At 36.2% G+C, this 26,092-nt stretch overlaps 1 protein-coding gene across 1 annotated transcript in view; it reads right to left on the bottom strand.

Annotated features, from left to right (window-relative positions):
- Positions 1-327: 327 nt before the first annotated feature.
- LOC111062375 (gamma-aminobutyric acid receptor alpha-like) overlaps positions 328-26,092 on the bottom strand; it is a 211,683-nt gene continuing 185,918 nt past the window's right edge. Inside the window, exons 6-11 of the mRNA XM_039422663.1 lie at positions 18,983-19,135; positions 16,079-16,212; positions 14,562-14,684; positions 10,469-10,558; positions 6,654-6,741; positions 328-813 (exon numbers count right to left, since the gene is read on the bottom strand). Coding sequence (XP_039278597.1) covers positions 485-813; positions 6,654-6,741; positions 10,469-10,558; positions 14,562-14,684; positions 16,079-16,212; positions 18,983-19,135 — 917 coding nt within the window. The 3' untranslated portion in view covers positions 328-484. The remainder of the gene's footprint in view (positions 814-6,653; positions 6,742-10,468; positions 10,559-14,561; positions 14,685-16,078; positions 16,213-18,982; positions 19,136-26,092) is intronic.

The raw sequence follows: 26,092 nt of genomic DNA, 5'->3' as shown, positions 1-26,092 counted from the left end.
TTCTGAAGCCTTTGTCATTTATTATTGTATTTGTCAATTTGTTGTTCGGCTTCCGGATATTTTTTGCATCCTTTTAAACATCAATTTTATTGGTGATTTCTTGATCAAGGTAGCACCTGCCTGTTTTAATACTGAGTTGCCTAAAACTGTTTTGCATTCATTCCAGTGCACAGGTTTTTGAATGCACAACGGTTCTTGCACTCATGTGGAGTTTCAGTCACGTGTCAAATCAATCAAGACACATTTGTTTCTCTTATTTCAGAATTTGATTTATTCTCTCCTATTTATACAGTCCACTCTTTTTTAAGACTAAATTCCACACTGCCTACTTTGTACTACTGACTACGTCACGGCTGCAGTTCCCCCACTCCAATTGCATTTCAACTTAAATTCAATAGATGAGTGACCAACCTTCTGTCTACCAACTTTGGTTGTAGACTATTGTCCCAATGCCTTTAGTTCTTATACAATCTAGATTTTAATTTTAAATCTTCTGTGCCTTCCAATGCTGCTTGATACGCTCGCTGCGCTGCAGATAGGCGTACCAGTAGAACGCGTTTATAACGAGGAAGCAGATTGGGAAAAAGAGTCTCGACGCTCGATCTATCTTGGACACCGAATTGAAGCGCGGCGTTCGCTTCTTGCGCGGCGCGCGGCGTATGTGATGTTCGCCGCGCGACTGCGTGTGTGAACCGGTCGCGCTGGCGTGTGCGTGTGACTGGCGCGTCTGCGATTGGCTGTGACTGCTCGGTATTGTGTAGACTGGCTCACCGCGGCCAGAACCGCTTGCTCCTGTATCTGAGCCAGGACAACCTGCAAATCACAATTATTTATTTATTTTTATCAATTATTAAATGATCAAATGAATAATTAATTCATTTGGATACCCTGCAAATCACAATATAGTTTTTTGATTCTATTATTAATTGATCAAATAACTTATCAATTCATTTACCTTATCTATATATTATAAATATTTAATGAAAAAGACCAAGAAATTGTCAAAAACCACAGATTTATTGATACTTGGAAAGACCGGTTTCTGTTATTACACCATTGTCAATCTATATATATATAAAATATATAGATATGTATGATTATTTTATATATATAAAAGCGAAATGGCACTCACTGACTGACTGACTGACTGACTGACTCACTCACTTACTCACTCACTCTCAGAACTAAAAATTTACCGGACCATACTTTCTAATTAATCTTCTTCATAAATTTCACGATTCATGCAATCTATAGATGGGATTGTTGTGCGGGTTGCCTATATAAATCCTTCATGGAATGAATTTATTTGCCAAAAACAAAATCTATATATATAAAAGCGAAATGGCACTCACTCACTCACTCACTCACTCGCAGAACTAAAAATCTACCGGACCAAAAACGTTCAAATTTTGTAGGTATGTTCAGTTGGCCCTTTAGAGGCGCACTAAGAACGGATTTGGAAAAATTTCCAAAGATACGGCCAAAATCTGCGTTTTTTCAGCGTTTTCTCAGCTTTATCAAAAACAAATGAACAGAAAATGTTTGAATTCAGTACAAAAGCTCAGCTAGGATGTAATAATGTTGTGTTAGGAGGAATTTGTAATAACGTCAAAAATATGCTCAAAATTGGCGTTTTTAAGCGTTGTTTTGCGCTTTCTCAGCTTTATCGAGAACAAATGAGCAGAAATTGTTCAAATTTAGTACAGAAGCTCTGCTAGGGTGTAATAATGTTGTGTTAGAAGAAATTTGCAATAACGCTAAAGATACGCCCAAAGTTTCTCAGTTCTTTCATCAAGTAATAGACAGAAAATGTTCAAATTTGTTACAGAGGTTTAGCTAGGGTCTAGAAATTTTGTGATTAGGTGGCTTTAATATTTCATCAAAGATACGCCCAAAATCAGCGTTTTTCCAACGTTGTTCAGCGTTTTCTCAGTACTTTGACTTTCTGATGGAATGATGCATGCTCAAATGAAAAATGCAGGCGAGGTAGCGAGCCCGCTGATCTCATTTTTGGACGATCCAGTCGGGGATCCAGGGCGGAGCCCCCTGGCTAGAAGGATATGGCGAGCGAAGCGAGCCTGACGGCTAGTAAGTTATGAAAATAAAATGGAGATTCAATAACATTCATAATTATTTTTTATTTGAATATTTTTCAAGGAATGGGTACTTTTGATATGTCTACCCTACTACCCTAAACAGAGCTGCGGGGTCAAAAGTTGTCTTCCATACGTTTACCTCTATAACCTATTAGCATGACCTATTCCACCCTCTAGGTTTCCTAATAATTGCGAAGTATTGCTACAACGCGGACTAGCTACAGTCGGGTATGGGTCGGGGTCAGTAGCCGTACTGACAGGTGGAGATACCGGACCTACACTTCTCCCTCTATCCTGATTCTTTACCCTCTGCTTCTTTCGCGAGATTTTTACTTTCAGGGGAAGAGTGTTTGCCCGTGCCGTTACTGGCCGACTCGGCCCTCGGCCTTTGGAGTACAGGGTGGGTTTTAAGGGATATTAAGATAACCCTACACAAGGAGACGGATCTGACTATCAGATCCCTACCAATAATTCTATTTATAAAGGTAGTACGCAATCTGAACCAACTGCGAATTGACGGCGAGCAAGCTGTACCTGCAAGCCCAGGATGTGGTTTTTCTATGGGGTTTAAGGTGAGGGCTATAGAGAATAGGGTGTAGGGTATGAGGTATACGGTATAGGGTATAGGGAACAGAGAATCAATAATAAGATTATTCTTCTCTACAGCAAATAAATATCTACTCAATAATCCGCAATCTGAGAATTGCGCTCTAGCTCTCAGCAAGCTGGACCTGCTGGCTAAATACAGTAGATCAATTTCAATTACGTGGTAATTAAAGCTTAGAGGATAAGGTTTTAGGTGTAGGATTTCTGAATCGCGAGCCTGCAGCTGCGAAAGGATTTTCAGCAATTCTGGAACTGCTAAACAGGATTTCCGCACTAGTCTGATGACTGCGCGCCGGTTATTAAGGGCCAATCTGTAACTGCCCTTAAGGGTATGGGAATCGCTCTCAATCGTCCGAAACGCTTTTAAATTAATAGTCAGTATGTCGACTATTATGAGAGGATAGAAAAGATTTTTCACAGACACAGTCTGTAGAATAATATCGGGAAGACAACAGTCTGTCGTTGTCAGGGTAGGAAAGGATTTTTCCAGGATTTTCCACAAGGAAAATATCGAGTCAGAGACTCCTAATTCAGGAAAAGATTTCAATAGACTTTTCCAAGTAATTGCCAGTCTAAGGACTACCACAAGATCGATCTCTAATTTGCAACTGAGATCACGGGAAAATCCGTGAATTTTCCACAGGTAAAGACAGCAAATAATATTTGCTATTAAAGAAGACAGGTTCTAAGAATTTTTTAGAAAGGATTCGCGGGTCTGAGAACCCGCGACTAGGACGATCTCGAATCTGGAACTGAGATCAGGAAGGATTCTAACACAGGAAGAATTAAGAGAAAGAAAGAGAAGGATGCCGCAGTCTAGAAACTTCGGCGAGGAAGTCCTCAAGCTGTACCTGAGAGCTAGAAGGATTTTAGAATGGGGAAAGTGAAGAGAAAGAAAGAGAATAGACGTCGCAGTCTAGAAACTTCGACAAGGACGAACTCAAGCTGCACCTGAGTTCTCTAGGAAAAGGATTGGACTCTTCCTACTTGGAATACAGCAAGTCAGAAACTGCTAAGCGAATTTAAAATACGGGGCCACTCTATAGTATGAAAACTAAGCGAGGAAAATTTACCATAAATGATAATAATCTCTCTACAAGGATAAAAATTAATCGAGAAAACTTTTCTCAAAAGGAACAGGGATTTTCCCACAAGAATAAAAATTAATTGAGAAAAACTATTCTTAAAAAGGACAGGGATTTCCCTACAAGAATAAAAACTCAATGGAGAAAAATTACTCTTTAAACTAAAGGCCACCTTACTACAGAGAAGGAAAAATATACGGACTACCAGTCCTGACATACAATTACCTGAAATGACGTGGATACTGATACGGAGAATAGCGAACCGATCCTCACTTCCCGTATTATAATTAAAAACGTCGTGAAGCGACAGAGTCGAGACTTATAAATTAAGTACTCAAAAATAATCTGCTATAAGAGCCTAGCTAAATTCCCCACTCAACTATTTGTAGCACGAACTTGAGATCCCTTACAGGTTTCAAAACCAAGGATAACTCGTTCACTCCCAGTGATACGAATTTAGGAAAAATAACCAACAAGAAAGAAAATCCCCCAGGAAGTTCTATCTTCAAATACAGTCGGCAATTCGACATACAATATTCCATTCACTAAAATACAGAATAGAATATTAACCCTCTAATACACCACTATTAGGAGCGCCGCTCGGAACGCAGCCGTACACGAACCCGTTCACCGAACTACTGCCTCTTTTTCAGGTCTTCTTGGAGCTGCACCGGGTCGCTGAAAATTAGGAGGCCGGGGGAAAAGAGCTTCCTGACCAATGAGAGTCTGAAAAGACGATCACGCCACTGGTCATGTGACGGGGTTTTGACTCAGCTGCTCCTGATGCTAAGGGTGCAGCAAATGATGACAATGATAGTAATTCATATAGTAGAGTAGGCCGGTAAACAATATTTCTATTCCAGAAATTTCATGAAGAGCGATACCGACTCAACTCGGTAGCCGAGTGGTAAACAAGATCTGGAAATATCTGGTTAGATGAATCCGCTGCTGATGATTTAAAGGGGTTGACGGCGATGGTGATAATGTGCATGTACACAACTGCAAATCTAACAAAATATATCTGGAAGTCGATCCTATTCCTATTCTAAAACAGAATAAATTCGCTAAATTACGCTGGACGACGGCTCTCCATCCGTCACAAAAATTCACTTTGTGACAAACCCTATATTGACTGGACTATGGATAAAATTATATATGAGCGCGTATCCTATATACCTCCTTCATAGAGATACAATAACATTCACAATTTTTTATTTGAATATTTCTCAAGGAATGGAGACTTTTGATATGTCTACCCTACTACCCTGAACAGAGCTGCGTTTCCTTTATCAATCACACAATCATTACAAAGAAAGTACTCTCTTTTAATAATATTGTTCATATTTTATCCAGTTTGTTATTAACGCTCCACCCTCGATTTACTTATCAATATTTTTTAAATGGAATTGCAAAAATCTGGTGTGGCGCACTCACACAACTTTCCTTGCCGTTATGAAAATTGATCACCTGACGCTAGTGTTCCCGCGCATCTCAAGTCTACTACTATTGAAAAATCTGAGCCAGCTGGTGACAGGACAATAACGCTGGAAACACACGAGGTCTGCTATCTCTTCATAGTGAATGATTTGATAGAATCAACAGTTTTGTTGTCTACAGTTTGCAATTGAATAATCACATTTTCTCGAATTTCGAGCTTATTTTCAATTTTAGGTGAAAATGTTACAAAACATCAATTGTAGAGATTTTCATGCTTAATCTTATCCACTTAAAATTTCCTGTTTAAATTGTATCCGAAGCCTGATAATAGGGAATCTAAAATCAAACTTTGCATGGATGGGGCGGAGCTCCTGAAATTTTTACAGTTATGGGACTTATGGCAGTTGATAGAGCTTATCAATGACTAATTTAGGTATGAATTTGATCAAAATCGATAGAGCCGTTTTTGAGAAAAACGCGAAAAACCCTGTTTTTAACAACATTTTCGCCATTTTAGCCGCCATCTTTAATTGAATTTGATCGAAATTGTTCGTGCCGGATCCTTATATTGTAAGGACCTTAAGTTCCAAATTTCAAGTCATTCCGTGAATTGGGAGATGAGATATCGTGTACACAGACGCACATACACTCATACACACACACACATACAGACCAATACCCAAAAACCATTTTTTTGGACTCAGGGGACCTTGAAACGTATAGAAATTTAGAAATTGGGGTACCTTAATTTTTTTCGGAAAGCAATACTTTTCTCACCTATGGTAATAGGGCAAGGAAAGTAAAAAGTTGTGAGATCAATATTGTAGGAAATTATGTAAGCTTTAATTCCTTATGGAATAGTCATGTCTGTGAAATGCATAATTTACGAGTTATATGCGAGAAACCAAAAAATGTCACCTTTGAACCACCCCCAACCCCTTAGCACAGAGGGTAGGGGTTGAGACTTTTGATATGTCTACCTCCTCACTACCCTAAACAGAACTGCGGGGTTGAAAATTGTCTTCCAAACTTTTCCCTCTATAACACTTCGTTGACTGGGCTATCAAGGAATGGAGACTTTTGATATGTCTACCCTACTACCCTACTAAACAGAGCTGTGGTGTCAAAATTTGTCTTCCATAAGTTTACCTCTATAACCCTTCATTGATTGGACTGAGTATATAAAAATCATATTCCGATAACCCATACATAAAATAAGATTTAATTTCCTTTATTAAACACACAATCATTACAAAGAAAGTACTCTCTTTTAATAATATTGTTCATACTTTATCCAGTTTGTTATTAACGCTCCACCCTCGAATTACTTATCAATCTTTTTTTAAATGGAATTGCAAAAATGTGTTGTTTATTCATTTATTCATTTATACGTGGATACAATATAAAATTTAGAATCTATAAGACTGACCAAGGCAAGATGGCAGACCACTGGACCACGTGTCTCGATTGCTTCTCGACTCCATAGCCGAAATGGAACAGGCCGACAGTGGAATCACCTGAAACACCAGATCATAGATTAACTTTCACAATTTCTTCTACCTTCCACTTCTTTTTCCTCCTACTCCAATTCTTCTTCTCCTTGCTTTTCCTTCCTCACATTTAATATCTTCCCACTTCTACTTTTCCCTCTCCCCTCCTTCTTCGCCTCTCCTCCACTTATATTTCTGCTCCTCACATTTTGCCTGATTTTTTCCGCTTCTTCCTCTTATTTTTCTCTTCTACTTCTTCCTCTCCTTCCCCTTCTCAACCATCTCCTCCTTCTTCTTCTCCCTACTACTTTTCCCTCTCCTCCTCCTTCTTCGCCTCTCCTCCATTTTTTTCCTTCCCTCATTTTTTCTTCTTCTTCTTCCTCTTATTTTATTTCTCCTACTTCTTCCTCACCTTCTCCATCTTCAACACCTCCTCCTCCTTCTTCTTCACCCTTCGACTTATTTCTCTCCTCACTCCTATTCTCTGTTTTTCTTCTTCTCCTTTCTACTAGTTTTTTTACTTCCCCCTATCTTTCTTCATTATTCTTCCTCTCCTCCTCCTCCTCCTCCTCCTCCTCCTCCTCCTCCTCCTCCTCCTCCTCCTCATGTTCCTTCTTCTTATTGTTTTCTCCTCTCAACGTATCTCTCTTTTCTCACAGCAAAATCACCTTCCTCTATACCGTCCTCATTATTCCTTTACACTGTCAATAAACCGTCCCAATATTTTTTCATTCTTCTTCTTTTTCTTCTTCTACTTCTTTCTATTATTCTTCTTCTTCTTTTTCTTCTTCTTCTTCTTCTTCCTCTTCTCTCTTCTACTTCTTGCTCACCTTTCCCTCATTCTCCTCCTCCTTCTCCTTCAGCCTTCCACGCCTTCCAAAGCCTTCCTTCTTTTCCTTCTGAATCCAATTTTTTCTTCTCCTCTTCCTTCTTCTTTCTCTTGTTCCTCTTCATCCCTTCTACCAGTTTACGTGCTTCCTCCCATTTTCATTCCTTTATTCTTATTTTCTTTCTCCTCCTCCTTCTTCTTCTTGTATTCCATCTTCTCCCCACGTCTTCCCCTCTTCTCACAGTCTTCTCCTTCATCTTCTTCCTATTGTTTTTCTTCTTCACTCTACGTCTCTCTCTCTTCTCTCTCCCTCTCTGTTATTGTAACATACATAAGTAAAGAAATCTAATCTAATCTTCTCACACCTTCCTCTACACCGTCCTTCTTATACATTCACACTGTTGATTCCAATACTGCCGCCCCAATACTTCTCTGTTTACACACACACACACACACACACACACACACACACACACACACACACCACACATACACACACACACACACACACACCCACACACACCACACACACACACACACAACACACACACACACACACCAACACACACACACACCACACACACACACCACACACACACACACACACACACACACACCACACACACCACACACACACACACACACACACACAAAACACACACACACATACACACACACACACACACACAATCGTCGAAAACTGGAGAATGATGTATGTCTATCGCCATACAACTATATGGTCTGATTCGCTCAAAACTGTCAGTATCCTCCATGAATTACATCAATGATTCCCATACAACCAATACTGACAGTGTTAGCAGTGAATCAGCTCTAATGTTGAAAGAAGAAAAGCACTCACATATTTATTTACATGTCGGAGAATAGAAGGCAAGTGTCAATTGTCCTCTGGGATATGTAAATATATCCGAGATATATGTTATAGAGAAGAAACGTAGATAGATAGATAAATTTATATAGAGTGTATATAGATTGCTGTGATGTTGTGAGAAGTTGAACGTATTGTAAGTCCTGCTAAGAAATATGAGCCTTCAACCAGGACCTCCTAGAGAAAAATACCGGACCTGAGCTTAGAAAAAAATAGCCGCCATATGTAAAGTATCACTGTACATAAAGAATCACTAATCAGCTGTTAGAGAGCGTCTCAGTTTGTCGAAATCTCAGTTCGTCTAGTTCCCATTTTAAATATTAATGCTCAATTTATACTGTATTTTAAATATCAATTCATGTGCAGTAGTGATATTTTGTTTTTCTTCACGACATTAGCTATGTAGAGACTCTTGTTTCACTTAACTATTCATACAGTGTAATTAATATTATTTTATATAATTGTTCTTGTTCTTTTGTATACATCTTAATGGAAATGAAAATTATTATCATATTTTTATTATTATTATTACGCCGGCCACCACATACGGCAGCCATTTTTTTCTAGGCGCAGGTCCGGTATATGGGAAGTCCTGCTTCAACCTAGAAAATCAGATCATATTTCAGTACGATTGTCCACTCCAAAAAGTTATCAAATAATTTCAATTGGCTATCAATTTATAGACTGAAATGGATTCAAATTTTTCACAAATTGTCCAATTGACTTGTGTTGGAAACTTGTGTTGATTTACACTGTTTTGACATGATAATCTACTCAGTACTACTAAAAATGTCGTTGATAACGACAATTCTCAAAGTAGATCAAATAAAATATTTCTCTTCAGGTGCTTTCTACTCAATAAAATATGAAATTTCATATTAACTTAATTAGATATCTCTATTGTTCATAAATATTTTTAAATAGATATGGAGATACTTGACCAATTTTTTCAAAGATTCAATTCCCCATAAGATCCGAGTTGGGTTTAAAAATAGCGGAGCGGCAAAGGTGGAGGTTAGCGGAAAAGATATCTTGCTGAAGATGTTCTAAATAATGCATGTATTTAGTACTGTCTATGTATCTATGTCTATGTATCTAAATGCTTTATATTTACCTTCCACTCTTCACCACTCCACTATGTGGTCAACACATGGACTATCAAATATTTGATAAATTTTGAAATATACTTTGTGAAAATAATTAAGAACTGAGAATTGTGTGAAGTGAACAACTACTTAGTTTCAAGCTCTGAGAGTTTATTGAATGTAATTATTCTATTATACTCGGTTTTTAATCAAATCAAATTCAAAATTTCTAATTTATTTATTTGTGGACTGAAAAGTGGGGCCAAATCAATTCAAGTGGATAGCATAACCTATAATTTGTATTAATTCATAACTCTACCTTCATTGTATTATCATTCATCCCATCATCATCATCATCATCATCATCATCATCATCATCATCATCATCATCATCATCATCATCACCACCTAGGCTTAAAATACTTCTAGAAAGTCGCCTTTGTAAAATAATAAATAGTTAATAAAATAAATACAAGACTTTACCTATTTCGGAATATGTGTAACCTCATCTAAATTTGGGAGAGTAATATCACAAGGCTACCTCACTTTTTTCTCCCTATCATTTTGATGATGTACTTATTGTATGAATCAATAAAGAATAAAAATATGAACAATAAAGATGACCTATCACAGTATCAGAGATCTTCGACAAAATAGATAATCTTTCTCGACTAAATATTTGAATATATTACTGTGAACAAGTGGATATTTTACCCTGAGACAGCAAAATATTTGAATATTCCACTGTGGAATAGTTCCCTGAGATAAGTAAAGCTTGGGCATAATTTATAGGAAAACAATGGTACCGTACTAACTTTTTTAGATTATATTGGCGTAAATATCAACAAAATTGACCTTATTAATGATAAGTTTTGTCGCTGGTTTTTTGAACGTCTTTCAACTTGGGGTATAATAAACAGATTATCATCGAAGTATTTTCCATCAAGTTGTTACCTCTAAAAGTCTTGAATCTCCATTAAGCGAGTAATTGCCTCTTCGGCCTGAACCGGAGCTTCCTTTCCGTCTTCCACTCCGGTCGGACTCCTGAAAAAAATGTGAAAAAGAAGGCTATGAAGATATCAAGATTCAAGGTTATGAAGAATATCGGGGCACCGAGCTTCGCTCGTTATTTATTTATTGACTTTTGATAAACCGAACACAATTCTTTAAAATGATTGGGGAGGTACTAACAGGCACAGCCCAAAACTGTTTCTTTCCCGAATTTTGATTTATACACTATAAATAGTCCAAAAAGTAGGTTATGTTCCATACACTTGAATTCAGGTTCAATTTTCTGTTCAAACATTTGAAAACAAAAAAAATTATAATTTAGATTATATACAAAACCAAATTGAATAACAAAATAACACTCACTAATCACTTAAATTATGATATACTCTAGTTTAGGAGGATTATCATGTCATGTCTACAAATCAGATTATGTTTATCAAATCGATTAAATTGTCTAGCTAGATAAAGTTTCTCGCTGATTGATTATGATTACACAGCTGGAAATAATTCTGTCTCTCGCCCGCACAGGCACACGCATCTTCTGTTATCGAGAGACGACGAAATATTATCATCTGTTTTCCAAGGATGAATTATCCTTTTAATGTCGTTCAGCGAGTTTTCCAAAGAATGAGATCTAGTGCAATCGTATCTTTATATCATAAACCTACTATGTTCCAAATTTCGTGAAAATCGTTAGAGCCGTTTTCGAGATCCGTAAAACATAAATAACCAGATATAAAAATAGCCAGATATAAAAATAACCAGATATATAAATACAGAAATTGTTCGCTTAATATAATAGGATACAAGATACAAGATGATGAAGATTTTTCCCATATGCGGACAAGCTCTTTGTGCTTTCCATATGTGAATTATTTCCAGTCTGAATTCACTGTGTTTATGTATCTGTAAGAGTTATTGTATATTTTGTATGACTGACAAAAAAATTATCGTTATCATGAAGTTGATAAATTCGGCAACAGAAATAGGAATACGCTAAATCAATAGGAACTTGACAACTTGAAAGTGGAACAAGAATCAAAGTGACATCAGAAAAGATCAAAGTGGAACAAGAACCTCATCTGAACCATGACGAAATATTTCGAATAACACTGGATCTTGAAGGAAACATTGTGAATAGAAGGTTGAAGAATTAGAGAGCACTCACGTTAGTAATTTGTAGAGAGGACTTCTAAATTCTAATACCACATTTTAGAGCTTGATGGTTCTCTTATCTCTCTATATAAAAAAGAATGTATGTTTGTGTGTTAGTTGGTTTGTTCCCTACAGATTCAAAAACTACTTGACAGAACGGCATGAAACTTTGGGAATATGTTGTGTTAATATTGGGGATGGTTTCTGACCAGAAATTTTAATAGGGGGGCTAATAATAATTATATATTAATCCATTTTACAGACCTACGTTTTCGAAATTGTCGGCCGAGCGGCTAACGTAGATAGGGAAGATCATCATGATTCAAGATCATATTGTGATTATATGATTTAGCATCTAAACTCATACCAGCTGTAATAAACATGTCACTCTGTGATAAAATTTATGGCACTCCTTTAAAACAAGTTGACCACTTCAAATACCTGGGATCTACTCTTCAACTCTTGCATCTACAGCCTCCATTGACAGAGACATCAAGGACCGGATAACAGCTGCGTGGCTGAAATGGCGATCATTGACGGGAGTCATCTGCGATGTAAAAATGCCCATCGAGGTCAAGGGAAACATATATAAGAGAGCAATTAGGTCAGTTTTAATGTACGGATCTGAATGTTGGGCTATGCGAAAGTCAGATGGACAACAAATTCATGTTACAGAGATGAGGATGCTCCGGTGGTCGGGAGGTGTAACCCTGAAAGACAAAGTTAGCAATGAATATGTAAGAGGAACATTCAAAGTGGCTAATATAACTGATAAGCTGAAGGAAAATCGCTTGCGCTGGTACGGGCACGTTATGAGACGCGGTGAGGATCACATGACCAGACTCGTCATGGAAATTGAACAGCCTAGGAGACGCCCTGGTGGACCGCCGACAACCTGGATGGGTACCATTTCCAAGGATATGAGGACGACGGATTTAGAGCCTGAACTGACTCAACAACGCCCGGAATGGCGGAAAAGGATTAGGAGGGCCGACCCCAAGAGAAATGGGACATAGGCTCGGAAGAAGAAGAAGACTCTGTGATAAAATTGTTTTCGCCCCACTTGGATGTAATGAGCTGGTTTTCGTGCTTCATATGGAGGCCGAAAGTGATTGCTTTCTGACCAGGCCGGTAAAATTTTTACGGCCCTAGGGCTGTAAAATAATAGCCTTGAAGTCAGCTGATTCTAATTTGATGTGAACGTGTTTACAAAATAGTTTATGAAACGGAATCAGTTTATGCTTCTAGAATTGAATAAAGTATTCTGCAATAATATACTATCATTTCATTTGGATGAATGAAATACAGATAAGATATATATTATAAACTATTCAAATTCGATTTGCAGAGTAGGATAGAACTTCTAACCTAAACTTCCAAAGTCGACAACAAGCATTGTTGACGTTGACATTCAGATTGGCCAAATTTCAAGTGTGCTAAAACAGCTGATCAAAAAACTTTTCATTATTCGTGTTTATTATTCAATAATAAATAAAACGTTTATAATAATATCATCTTATTGTCATTTAAAAGAATAAAAAAGCATAAGCTCAACCTCTTACATAATTGAACATAATGTTTTAGGTTATTTAGACAAATCAGAATAAAAAATAAAAATACTTGGACAATTTCCTGATATTCACATTAGCTCAGATTTGCTAGAGCTATAACCTTCCACTTTTGCTTTTGGAAGTGCTTAATAAACAATTATTCTCATATATACATACTTTTTATTTTTCTGTGTGGCGAAAAATAGCGTTCGCACCACGGGCAAAAATGTTTTTCCAGCTCTCAATCTTTTCTAGTCCTCGGCCTACGGCCTCGGACTTGAAAACCGATTTCGAGGCGGAAAAGTCTCATTTTCGGCCCTAGGTGCGAAATATACTATTACTGTAATTAAAACGGTAGTTTTAAGCACATAGGAAGAACGTATTGAGATGTGAATGAAAATATTGATTGTCAGATAAATTTCAAGATTCACCAAATAAAGTCAAGTGTATGTAACATGAGATACATTGACTTTTTGGTGGTAGGCCTACGAAGTTCGCCAGGTAAGCTAATGTATTATAAAATTTCAAGATATGTGAAATTCACAAAAATCAAGTGAATCATCAATATCAATATTCAATCATCAATCATCAATAATAGTGAATAATAGAACTCGATAGGAGCAGTTCTTCGGAATTGTGATACCTAGCCTACATAGAAAACTTTATTTGGTAATTTATACTTTTACTTGAGTCAATACAGGACTCAGGCTCTTAATTTAAAAAAGAATAAAATTATAAAATCACTTTACTTACATGGGCTACTCTTGTACAAATTAATAAAGACATTATAAAACCTTGTAGTACCCTTTATTATTAAAGTTTTTAATAATAAAGGGTACTACAAGGGTTTTATAATTATTGTTTTTATAAATTTGAGTAAAATTATGTCTCTCAGTTTTGGTGCTACACAGTGGTTGTTCGTGAGTTTGTTTAGTAAGTAGATCACCTGATATCATTTCACATTCTTGAAAATTCTGAAAAGTGTATTTTTGACTAGCAGGTAACCCGTGCTCCGCAAGGGTGTATTTTAAAACTTGACAAACTGAAAACTTGACCGAGTGGAATCTTGAAGAGTTTTAAATAGGCCTGGAACCATCCTCGGTTAACTAAGAATCAAAAATCAAAGTAATTGAGAATTAAGAATATACTTATAAAGTAATAACAAATCAACAAATTAGGAATTAAAAATTTCATGTCAATCAGTCCAGTAGTTCAGACGTGATGATGCGTCAAACATAATTTATTGTCCTATCCCGTACGTGTATAAGCCAGTTCTTTCCTTTAATATATTATAGATGTCAAGTGATCTATAGAATATCTCATTGACTTACGACTGTTTCAACAGGACGGTGAGTGTTCCAGTCATCTTCATCAGAGCTCGACTCTGAATTGAAGTCACTGCTGAAATAGCACTCTCCCGAACCGTATTTTGTGAAGTAATGAACCACTGCAAACTGCAAATTAACAGAAATTTATTCAAAGATCAACTAAAAGTGAATTAGATACAGAAAGATTCATCATTCATGGTAATCAGATAAAACGAGAGACAAGAAATATATTCCACTTATCAAAACCTAAATCGCTTTATCTTTATCTTTATCTTGATCCTTTATCTATGATAAAACGTTTTAAAATGACTGAGGCCTACATTACACATTACAAGATATTGAGCGACAGATCAACTAAAGGTGAATTTGAAACAGGAAGGTTCATCATTCATGCTAATCAGATAATACGTCTTGAAATAATTTAAGCCTACATTACCAGTGAGTATAGAATGTAAATTATATTCCATACTCACTGTACATTACACATTAACATTGGGAAACAATATAGCCTTGTCTTAGCTCAAATCAAATCAGTTTATTTCTCCACATTCGATCACGTAAATTATGGGCCGGTTTCCGAGCTCAGGATTTAGCTAAGTCCTAGACTTTAAACAGCTCCAGTCAGAAAATTGGGTTTTCCAAAACGGGGCGCAGTCATTGTCATAGTCACGTTTGAATTAAATTTCGAAAAACTAGAAAATTGAACACAAAATAAAATAAAGAGAAAATAGTGTTAAGTTTCAGCTATTTTGAATTATTTAGGAATGTCTAATTTCGTCAAGGAAAAACGTTTCCAATTTTATTATAGAAATGAGAAAATGAGAACTACGACTACTGTTATAAAAGCTGCGACTACGCCCCGTTTTGGAAAGCCAATTTTCTGACTCCAGCTGTTTAAAGTCTAGGACTTAGCTGAATCCCGAGCTCGGAAAACCGACCCTAAATCATAAATTTCATGATCAATGCGATACACAATTTTGATTAGATATTACATATATTATGATGTATTATTACATAAGTGTTACAGATGGAGTGGAATTCCCACAAGAAAACTATAAATCTGTGAATGGAGGAGATTTCCTGCATGGAAATAGAGAATATGTAAATTCAATAATGTGCTATATGTACTAAGAATTTAGTTACTTATTTACTTCAGAATTGAGAGAATGGTTTCATTCAAGGCTACCAGTTTCTAGTGAACTGAAAAGTTAAACATCAAGTAGCTTATTATAGTAAAGCCTTACATGGTAGTTGATCTTGCAATGGTTTCAGTTTCAGTTTCAATGGATCTTTCAGTTTCTCTGAAACTCTCTCAATGGCAAATGAAACACCAAGAAAGCTACTAGAGAAAAATAGTCACAGCATTGACATTTTGATGATTTCTATTATTGGTAATATATTTTTTCAACTATTTTAATGATTAATTTTGATATTAATTAATATTTCTCCTAGACCTATTGGTCGTTATTGATATTCTTTCCTAACCCTTTCCATTTCAATTGTATTTCTATGTAACTTACCTGTATTATCGTGGCGAATATAAATCCAAACGAAAGAAATACAAAAAAATCGAGAGCTGTAGGATATGGCACTTTGGGCAGATCTGTTCTCGCTTCCAAGCCCAGGAATGTCATTGTCAGCACTGTTGTTATACCTGAAAGTTATAGAAATATAAAATTGAAATAAAATTATAATATTCGTTCTTGATGATCAACTATTGAATTCCAAAAGGTTAGTAAAATATGAGTAACTTGGACAGAACATCACACTGAGTAAAGGGGATTCATTTTTCATTTTATTTTCACTGAGGGTGATGCCCACATCATCTTCAGGCTTGTGCGTGTGTACTGAGGCGGATGATAATGGGAGATGAGTGGACCTACAATTTTAGGTGGGCTCCGAACAACACATGAATCATATTCATAGGAGTTGGTGTCAAGTGGTCACCCTTCCAACGGGAGTACCAGGCGCATGAACATGGAATTGTCTCAACCACTAAAAGTTGACATTCCAAACTTGAGAATCCTACAGATTGATCTAAAAATCCCCAAATTTCCGTCTCAGATTTCCGTTTCAGATTCCGTTTCAAGTTTTCTGTAATCTCCGTCAAATCCAGCCGTAGAGAAGAAAATAATATTCCATTTATTTTTTTTAAATAAGAGCATTTCTAATAAAATTATCTCAATTTATTGAGACGTTTTCTCATAACTAAACTATCTCAAAAATGGAAATGTAAAGTGCTTTTATCATTATTTTCGATACTGTACTTACCTTGCTATAATACCTATATTAATCCTTATATTTTCTTATTATTTATTCATTGATGCATAATATACAGGCGAAACATTCAGGTAAAAACAACGGGTATTCGACCAAAACTGCTTCAAACCTTAATTTCTCATAATACACATTCTAGAGGTTATGTAAAAATGATAACTCAATTCACATACAATTCTGAGTCCAGAAAAACTATCTTATACTCATATTTCATACATCTTCTTCTTCATGATAGTGATTTGTAAAGCTTTCAAACTTTTTGCATGATTTTTTATCATTGAAAATAATGAAATGATGCAAATATTCGACCCTGACACTTAAAAAATTCACATAATTTTATTGAGAATTTTGCTTTACTTGCAAGTCTCACAATATTATTCTTAACTTTTGAGGAGGTTTTATCATAGAGATAGATACAGATGGAGTAATCCATATTTCATGAAGCTTCTTCATCCATTAAAATTTGATGATTATACAGTTCACAATCTTAATAATATTTTTTGCTCAGCCCTAGGTTAGAATCAAGGAATCTTATTAGAGATTTCTATTAACGTATCATACCATTCATCTCCTATTAACGTACTGTACTTAACTTATCTCATTCATCTTTATTATTCCAGAACCGACATAATTTTGATGGAACCTTTTTAATTTTACACTTTTCACCCTCATAATATCTGCTAGTGAAAAATCTTGAAATAAAAGTTTTCATTTCTCAAATCTCGAAGACATGGAGAACACTATGTCGTCTTTCATTTGTGATACAAGTTGAAGATTCCAATCTAGGAAATAATTCCGACTTTAAATTGTTGGATTCGGGGTTCAGTGTAATAAAATGATCCTGTTTATGGCCAGTGAAAAGGCGTATTAGTGTCTGGGTAGCACGTGTTTCTCAAATCCTCTGGTGAACATTGAATCTCAGATATACTGAGTTACACTTTATACAGTCAGCTTCGGTTGAAATGAATTGATTGTATTTCCGAGGAATACTGATAGTTTAGAGTGAATGTCACTTGGATATCAAGGATATAAACATAAACATGCCACACATAAGGATTTAAAGGACTATTAATAAGGACATAAAAAGTAACGATTAATAATATATTACTGTAATACTGTAAATAGGTTCCAGCTTCCAGCTTCCACAGCTTCCCTATGCCACACATAAGGATTTAAATGACTATTATAATAAGGACATGAAAAGTAACGATTAATAATATATTACTGTAATACTGTGAAATAGAATCCAGCTTCCAGCTTCCACAGCTTCCCTATGCCACACATAAGGATTTAAATGACTATTATAATAAGGACATAAAAAGTAACGATTAATAATATATTACTGTAATACTGTGAAATAGGATCCAGCTTCCAGCTTCCACAGCTTCTCTATGCCACACATAAGGATTTAAATGACTATTATAATAAGGACATAAAAAGTAACGATTAATAATATATTACTGTAATACTGTGAAATAGAATTCAGCTTCCAGCTTCCTGCTTGCTATAGTGAGGCCGATCTGGTAACAGAGCAAAGCGAGAAAGAGATAGTGTTATTCGCTTTGTTGAATTATAGACAAGGATAACAACACCAATATCAATCGAATACTATAGTGAGGCTCACGTTATAATGGCAGTGGAGAGAGATAGGAGAACAACGTTGCCGATCCTCTATCATGACAATGCCTTCTATGGAAGGTAGCTGATACAGGTTTATTGATATAATATTAACTGTTCATTCTCGTTTAAAATAATCAATTATCCTATTATATTAAGCGAGCAATCTCTGTATCTATATATCTGGTTATTTATGTTTCAAGAAACTCAAAACGGCTCTAACGATTTTCACAAAATTTGGAACATAGTAGGTTTATGATATAAAGATCCGATTGCACTAGGTCTCATCCTTGGGAAAACTCGCTGAACGACATTAAAAGGATAATTCATCCTTGGCTGAAACAGCTGTGGATAGTAAAAAAGTGAAATTGTGAAAAATCAAAATATCGCATCCCCGAAATTCATAAGATTATTGTTGAATGAAAAAGACTAAGAAATTGTCAAAAATATAAACATTTGAACATCTAAACATATAAAAAGAAATTGCTCGTTTAATAGCATAGGATGTAATATAGAGAAGGTGCACTGACCTAGCGATACGCGATCGGCAGTCGCCTCCCGGTTGAGCCAGAAGGAGACCCATGAGAGCACCACTAGCAGGACACACGGTCCATACACCTGGATCATGAAGTTGCCCATATGTCGCTGCAGGTGGAAGCTTACTACTAGCATCGAGTATTCCCCTGCAATCATACACAAACAAAAATAAACAATATCAATTCCACCAAATAAATCAAACTTATATACTCCTTAATACAGCGGAAAATAGTTATTTGTAGGCTATATCTAGAGTAAAAAGTACTGTTTTTTTCTCCCTGAGGGGGAAGTTTGAAGCCCAATGCGAAGCCGAGGGCAACAAATTTCCTAAGGGAGAAGAAACATTTTTCACTCGTGATATACACAACATTTTTCCTCCACCTACATTTTTATAAAAACTGCAAATGAAATGATTTTTAAAAACGTACGTGACCAAACAATATGTTACAACATAATCTAAAAAGTAAACAGAAACAGCTGGCTTGTAATCACAGTTCTCTGTCAACAGCGCTATGCGCTATCTGTCGGCAAAAGTTGTAACAACAATGGTCGCCACAACTACAGCTATGATGAAGATCCCGTTTCAAATTTGATTAGTTAATGAGGAATATTCGTTGAATGGTATTTTGAATAACATTGAATGAAAATAAAATTATACATTTTTTTAGTATAGTAATAAGAAGTTTGTAATAATTTTAGCATACAAACATAACTTTCATATATTGATCAAATGCCTGGTTGAGGTATTCAATTTAGTTAGTTTAATGACTACTCTATATGCTCCCTCATCTGAGCTTACACCTTCTAACCTATTTCAAATGTTCGTTTATGAAATAGAGATGCTTCTCATGTTATTCAAATGGAGTTACTTTACGCTCTAGGGAGTTTTTCTGTTTTTTTTTCCCTGAGAGCGAAAAAGTGACACTTTAGTATTATGTTCCAGGGAGTAAAGTAAGCACTTTAGACAAGTGGTGGAGGAAAAAAATCCTTTTAGCTTCCGATTCAACTAGTTAATAAGATATTTATAATAAAATGACACAATTGAATATTTGATATTATTATAATAATTAAGCCCAATATTCACTGTCATAATATTGAACTGAATCCCACCATAGCACGAATCTTTAGCGCCAAGCTTCACTTGCTTTGTTTATTCATTCATTCGTTTTTCCAATTGGACCAATATTAACTAAGATATGGCAGCGTTAGTGATAGGTGACCACTGAAATTTTGTTGCAGTGCAAACCAAGGCATGCTGATAGAGTCGCCTCAATGATGCAACAATCTCTATTTTGCATTGCATGTTGATGGTAAGCGATTTTAGGTCATTTCAAACAATAAAATAACGTTACATAACCCTCTCAAGGTGGGTAACCAGCCACTAAAGCTGCCATTTCTCAGTTTATATTGGTCTAATCTTGAAAAAATCAGGTACAAATCGATAGGAAATTAATTGTGCTAATAAAATATATTCTTGTAAAAATTTTGTTAAACTAAAGGTTTCTGCGTTATTTGAGAAACAAAATTTTAAATGGCCTACATTTTATTTTATGAATTTGAAAAATTATCATAATTTTTTCGTAGCTTTGTCTAGTTGTTATAAATGATTGTGCAAAGTTCCAATTTCTTATGTTCAACCATTATTTAGAAAAAAAAATAATTGGAAAAAGGAAAATGGCCGCTGTATGAGTAACTGGAGACTTCCGGACAATTTAAATATGATATTTGGACATGTTTTTTACCCAGGAACAATGCTCTAGAATGTCGAACTGACAATATAACATAGAAGGACGATTATGCTGGCACCTGGCGAAGAAATATAACATTAGCCTTGTAGAGCGAGAGATCTACGATAGTTTAAAGTGTGTAAACATTTTTTTTTAAAACACTCTGTATATTGGTCCAGTACAGCACTATACCTATTTTAGAAAATCTTCTGAAATATTAGTATAGAATACCTACATTATATTTGAGCTCTGATGCTCAAATAGAGTACACATCAGTGAAATAGAAATGTATTGTAAATATTGATTAATATTGAAAGGTCATCCATCGCCTCGAGTCACTTTATCTATTTGAACTTGAAGAGGCTGAACGCTTTTTGAAGGAAGTGCAAATAATACACTCTTCGCTAAAAATGAATTCTCTCCTACTCCTTCTTCTTCTTCTTCTTCTTCTTCTTCTTCTTCTTCTTCTTCTTCTTATTCTTTTCCCTCTAATCTCCTCTTCTTTTTTCTCCAATTTTCTCTTCTTCTTTTCCTCTAATCTCCACTTCTTTTTTTCTCTAATTTTCTCTTCTTCTTTTTCTCTCCATCACATCCTTCTTTCCATCTTCCTCTTCTTCGGCATCTGTTTGACAACGTTATAATGACTTTTGTTTACACTCACGATCTCACATCCTTCCACGGAAGCAAGCATACACAGAAAATCACTTCCTCCTTCTATTGCCTGCTTCCCTCCTCTTTCCTCCTTATTCTTCTACCTCTTCTCTTCTCCTTTTTCTTCACATGAATTGCCTTTGTTGTCTTGCCTTTTTGTTCCGGTCTCCATTCCATTCAAGCGGTGAAATTTCGCGTTCATGATTAAAGTCGAGAAAAGTACTCGTAGAAGAAGAGGAGAACAGAGGTGGGAAAAGGAGGAGAGGATGGCAAAGAGAAGAAACAATGAGCAGATAAAAGAAGGAGGTGGAAGAATAGTAATCGAGGAAGACTAAAAAGCTATCGAGAATGAAGAAATAATGTTGAAAGATGTAGCCTGATAAGCGTTTTTGGAAGAATGGTAGGAGGTCGAGGATTGGTACATACACAACTAGCGCTCAGCGGTCAAATGGGAGTGATATATGGCTCCGCTACACACGTTCACTGTTTACGTCGTGACGTCATCACTGCTAGTCACATTATTTGTCTGTCTCTCACTCTCTCTCTGGAAGTTATAACGGTATATAAACTTTCCGACAACCATCTGCTTTATAAAATAATAATAATATCTGCTTTATAACGACCATTCCTTTCCTATTCGACTACAAAAGTGTTCCATTGATTTATCTCAACTTGTGACGAATTTTGAAATCATGAATACATCGAATTTCCAGCTCTGACAGTATGTTGAAAAGGTTGACGACCGGGAATCCCCCGGTTTGTCAAAACCACACCACCCCATCAACTTTTCGATAATTAGCACATATTGACTCTTTCGGGCTGTCACCATGAGTGACATAATGAACAGTGTATGTTTGCTAGTACGCTGAGTGACAGAGGTTCAAAGTTATTAGTGCTTTGAAGGTTTTAAGTATTCAAAAGATATATCTTCATCTATCACCCACATTGTTTTTGTCATTGAAACACAATTCAGAAATGAAAAGTCAAAACATTAGAATGAATGATTGAGACGATGTGTCTGCTAGAATCAATTTGACAGAGATTATTCATTCAAGATTACTGTATCTTAAGGATGATTGTTCGTACAATCATGCTCTAGCCCAATCTTTCAATATCAATTAGAATGTAATTTTAGGATAGAAATATGTATTCCATTAACTTGGCTAATATGTTGTCATAATACAGTCATATAGTGTTTTGCTTGAAGCTTCCTTAGGATACTGTAGTGAATTTGAATTTCGCTCCTTCAGTCAGGGAACGTGATGTCGGCTGCTAGTGAGGTCCACGTTATAATGGCAGTGGATAAAGATATAAGAATAGCGATGCAGATTCTCTGCATTAATTAATTATATTTCTACACTGTAAAAAACATAATTGGCATCGTTGTGGACCTATAAAAGGATAGTACCACCGGCTTTGTCGAGTAATAGACAAGGATAGCAAAACCAAAGTTGATCAAACACTGTCATTATAACGTGGACCTCACTATAGTGAGAGCGGAATGGTATCATTCGTGATGACGTCACGGACGTTCACTTTGTTACGTACAATCTGTGAGTGCCCAAACATATTCTGACCGCTGGGCGCAAGTTGCAGGTTCTCTATAAAAGAAGGAGGTGGAAGAATAGTAATCGAGGAAGACTAAAAAGCTATTGAGAATGAAGAATGTTGAAAGATGTAGCCTGATAGGCGTTTTTGAAAGAATGGGAGGAGGTCGAAGAGTGGGAATGGAGCAGGATGAAGAAGAAGAACCAGAAGAAGATGATGAAGAAATAGAAAAAAAGAAGAATTTGGTGACTTGAAACGATATGAATGGAAGAGCACTGCCGGAGGCCTTGAAGAGTGTGTGGTGGGGATGAAAGAGGAAGAAAGAAAAGAAAGGAAACGTTGGAGAAGAAGAAAATGGAGATGGAGAAGTTGTGAGGACAGAGGGAGGTCAGAATCGGTGGAGTAGTGGGGACAGAATCCTTGCCTTGCCGAGTTTCAGACAATCGACGATGCTTTGATCCATGAATCGAGCTGGCATTGTTGCAGGTGATCTATAAATCCAGTCGTGACAATAGTGGCTGGGTCCTTTCCCAATCTTCAGTTAGATTCACTGCAAACTGTCAGATTTTCCTATGAATAACATGTCTGCTTTCCATTTAAACAATACTGACTGATTGGAGGGTTTTAAGGTGTGATTCACTTCAACTGTCAGCGTTAATTGAACGAGCGTGAACGAGTTCTCACTTTTGTCTTACTGAAGTTCAAAGTCGTTGTCCGTCTGTAAGTTCTACGATAACTTTAGAAAGAATTGATCAGTCAGCTTCAAATTTTGATCACGTATTCTTCCAACTTTCTTACATGTCTAGTTTGTTGAACAACAAAATTTACTTATTCCTTCGTCGTTTTAATCTCCTTGCCCTACTACCATAGGTAAGGAAAGTATTGCTTTCCAAAAAAAATTAAGGTACCCCAATTTCAAGTTTTCTATACGTTGCAAGGTCCCCTGAGTCCAAAAACATGATTTTTACTTTCCTTGCCCTACTACCATAGGTAAGGAAAGTATTGCTTTCCAAAAAAATGTAGGTACCCTAATTTCAAGTTTTCTATACGTTGCAAGGGCCCCTGAGTTCAAAAAAAAAATGATTTTTGGGTGTTGGTCTGTGTGTGTGTATGTGTGCATGTGTGTATGTCTGTGAACACGATAACTCCATTCCTAATCAAACGATTGACTTGAAATTTTAAACTTAAGGTCCTTATACCATGAGGATTCGACAATAAGAAATTCAATAAAATTCAATTGAAGATGGCGGAAAAAATGGCGGATGATTACTAAAAAACCATGTTTTTCACGTTTTTCTCGAAAACGGCTCTAACGATTTTCTTCAAATTTATACCATGGATAGCTATTTATAATCCCTATCAACTGACATGAATCTCATTTCTGGGAAAACTGCAGGAGCTCCGTAATATTCTTGAGAAAAATGGCGGATAATCACTAAAAAACCACGTTTTTCACAATTTTCTCGAAAACGGCTCTAACGATTTTCTTCAAATTTATAACATGGATAAATTATTCATAAGCCCTATTGACTGACATGAGTATCATCTCTGGGAAAAGTGCAGGAGCTTCGTAATATTCTTGAGAAAAATGGCGGATAGTTACTTAAAAACAATTTCTTGACCGATTTTTTTCAAATTCATACCCTGTATAGTTATCTATCAGCTCTATTAACTGGCATGAGTCTCCTTTCTGGGAAACTAATTGGGGGTCCACCCCATCCTTGAGAAATGGACTTTGTAACTTCCTTCTCGTTCATGAGGTAGGTAGGTAGAGCAGTTCATAAAAAAACACATAGTCGAGAAATTTCCATCTGTAGAACAGCTGTTTTGACGACTTTGAAAAAATATCATCGAATTTCACAATTTACAAAAAGAAAAAGTACTCTGAAAACAATTATATAAATACACATATACAGTAGTCTGATCGTAGTTTCATATATGTTGCTGCCAATCGACATTATGTTATTCCCCAAAATTATTCTCGTTTAAGAATGGGGCTTACAGTTCAATGTGCAAGGAAAGTTGTGAGTGCGCCACACCAGATTTTTTCAGGATATAACAGATAACGTCATTAAAGGTGCATAAGAAAAAATTGTTGTGATTTATCATTCAGTCAGCTGAAGAATTCATTGCGTGCAATTACGACTGCTTTTCATTCATAACATCAGCTGATGCTTTTTGGGAGCTATCACACAGACAGACCTTCATGTACTGACACATGATTTCAGCTGGTTAAGGCCCGCCGCAAAGTAGACCCACGCTAATCCACGAAAAGCAACCCACGCCGTGGGATGTTTTGTAAACCATTGCCAGGCTTCTCCAGACATCTGTGTAATGATAGTAAACCATGACACATCTGTGGGATGTTTTATAAATCATTGCTAGGCTTCTCCAGACGTCAGTTTAATGATAGTAATACATGCAATGAATAATCCACTTGTCAGCTGATTGATTATGAATAATTCTATAGCAATGGTTTACAATACATCCCACAGCGTGGGTTGCTTTTCGTGGATTAGCGTGGGTCTACTTTGCGGCGAGCTTAATCACAGAAATTTACAACTTTTATATCAACAAACTGATACAGGCTAAGATATCAATGTGCGGTTTTAGCCATTCATTTTCTCTTGGAACTCTGTATCGAAATCATGTATCACATGACCACCTTCTCATTTAAAAAAATCTGGTGTGGCGCACTCACACAACTTTCCTTGCCGTTATAAAAATGTATGACCTGACGCTAGTGTTCACGCGCATAAGAGTCTATACTATTCAAAGTTCTGAGCCAGTTGGTGACAGGACAATAACGCTGGAGTCTGCTATCTCTTCATAGTGAATGATTTAATAGAATCAACAGTTGCTAACAGTTTGCAATTAAATAATCACATTTTCTTGAATTTCGAGCTTATTTTCAATTTTTGGTGATAATGTTACTGAACGTTAATTGTAGAGATTTTCATGCTCAATCTTTCTCACTTGAATTTTCTTGTTTAAATTGTATCTGAAGTCTGATAATTGGGAATCTAAAATCAAACTTTGCATAGATGAGGCGGAGCTTCTGAAATTTTTACAGATATGGAACTTGTGGCAGTTGATAGAGCTTATCAATGACTATTTTAGATATAAATTTAATCAAAATCGTTGGAGCCGTTTTCGAGAAAATCGCGAAAAACCCAG

The sequence above is a fragment of the Nilaparvata lugens genome, chromosome 3 (genome assembly GCF_014356525.2).
Source record: "Nilaparvata lugens isolate BPH chromosome 3, ASM1435652v1, whole genome shotgun sequence".
NCBI lineage: Eukaryota > Metazoa > Arthropoda > Insecta > Hemiptera > Delphacidae > Nilaparvata > Nilaparvata lugens.
Note: the sequence above shows the minus strand (reverse complement) of the source record. Positions and strands in the feature narration are given on the sequence as shown.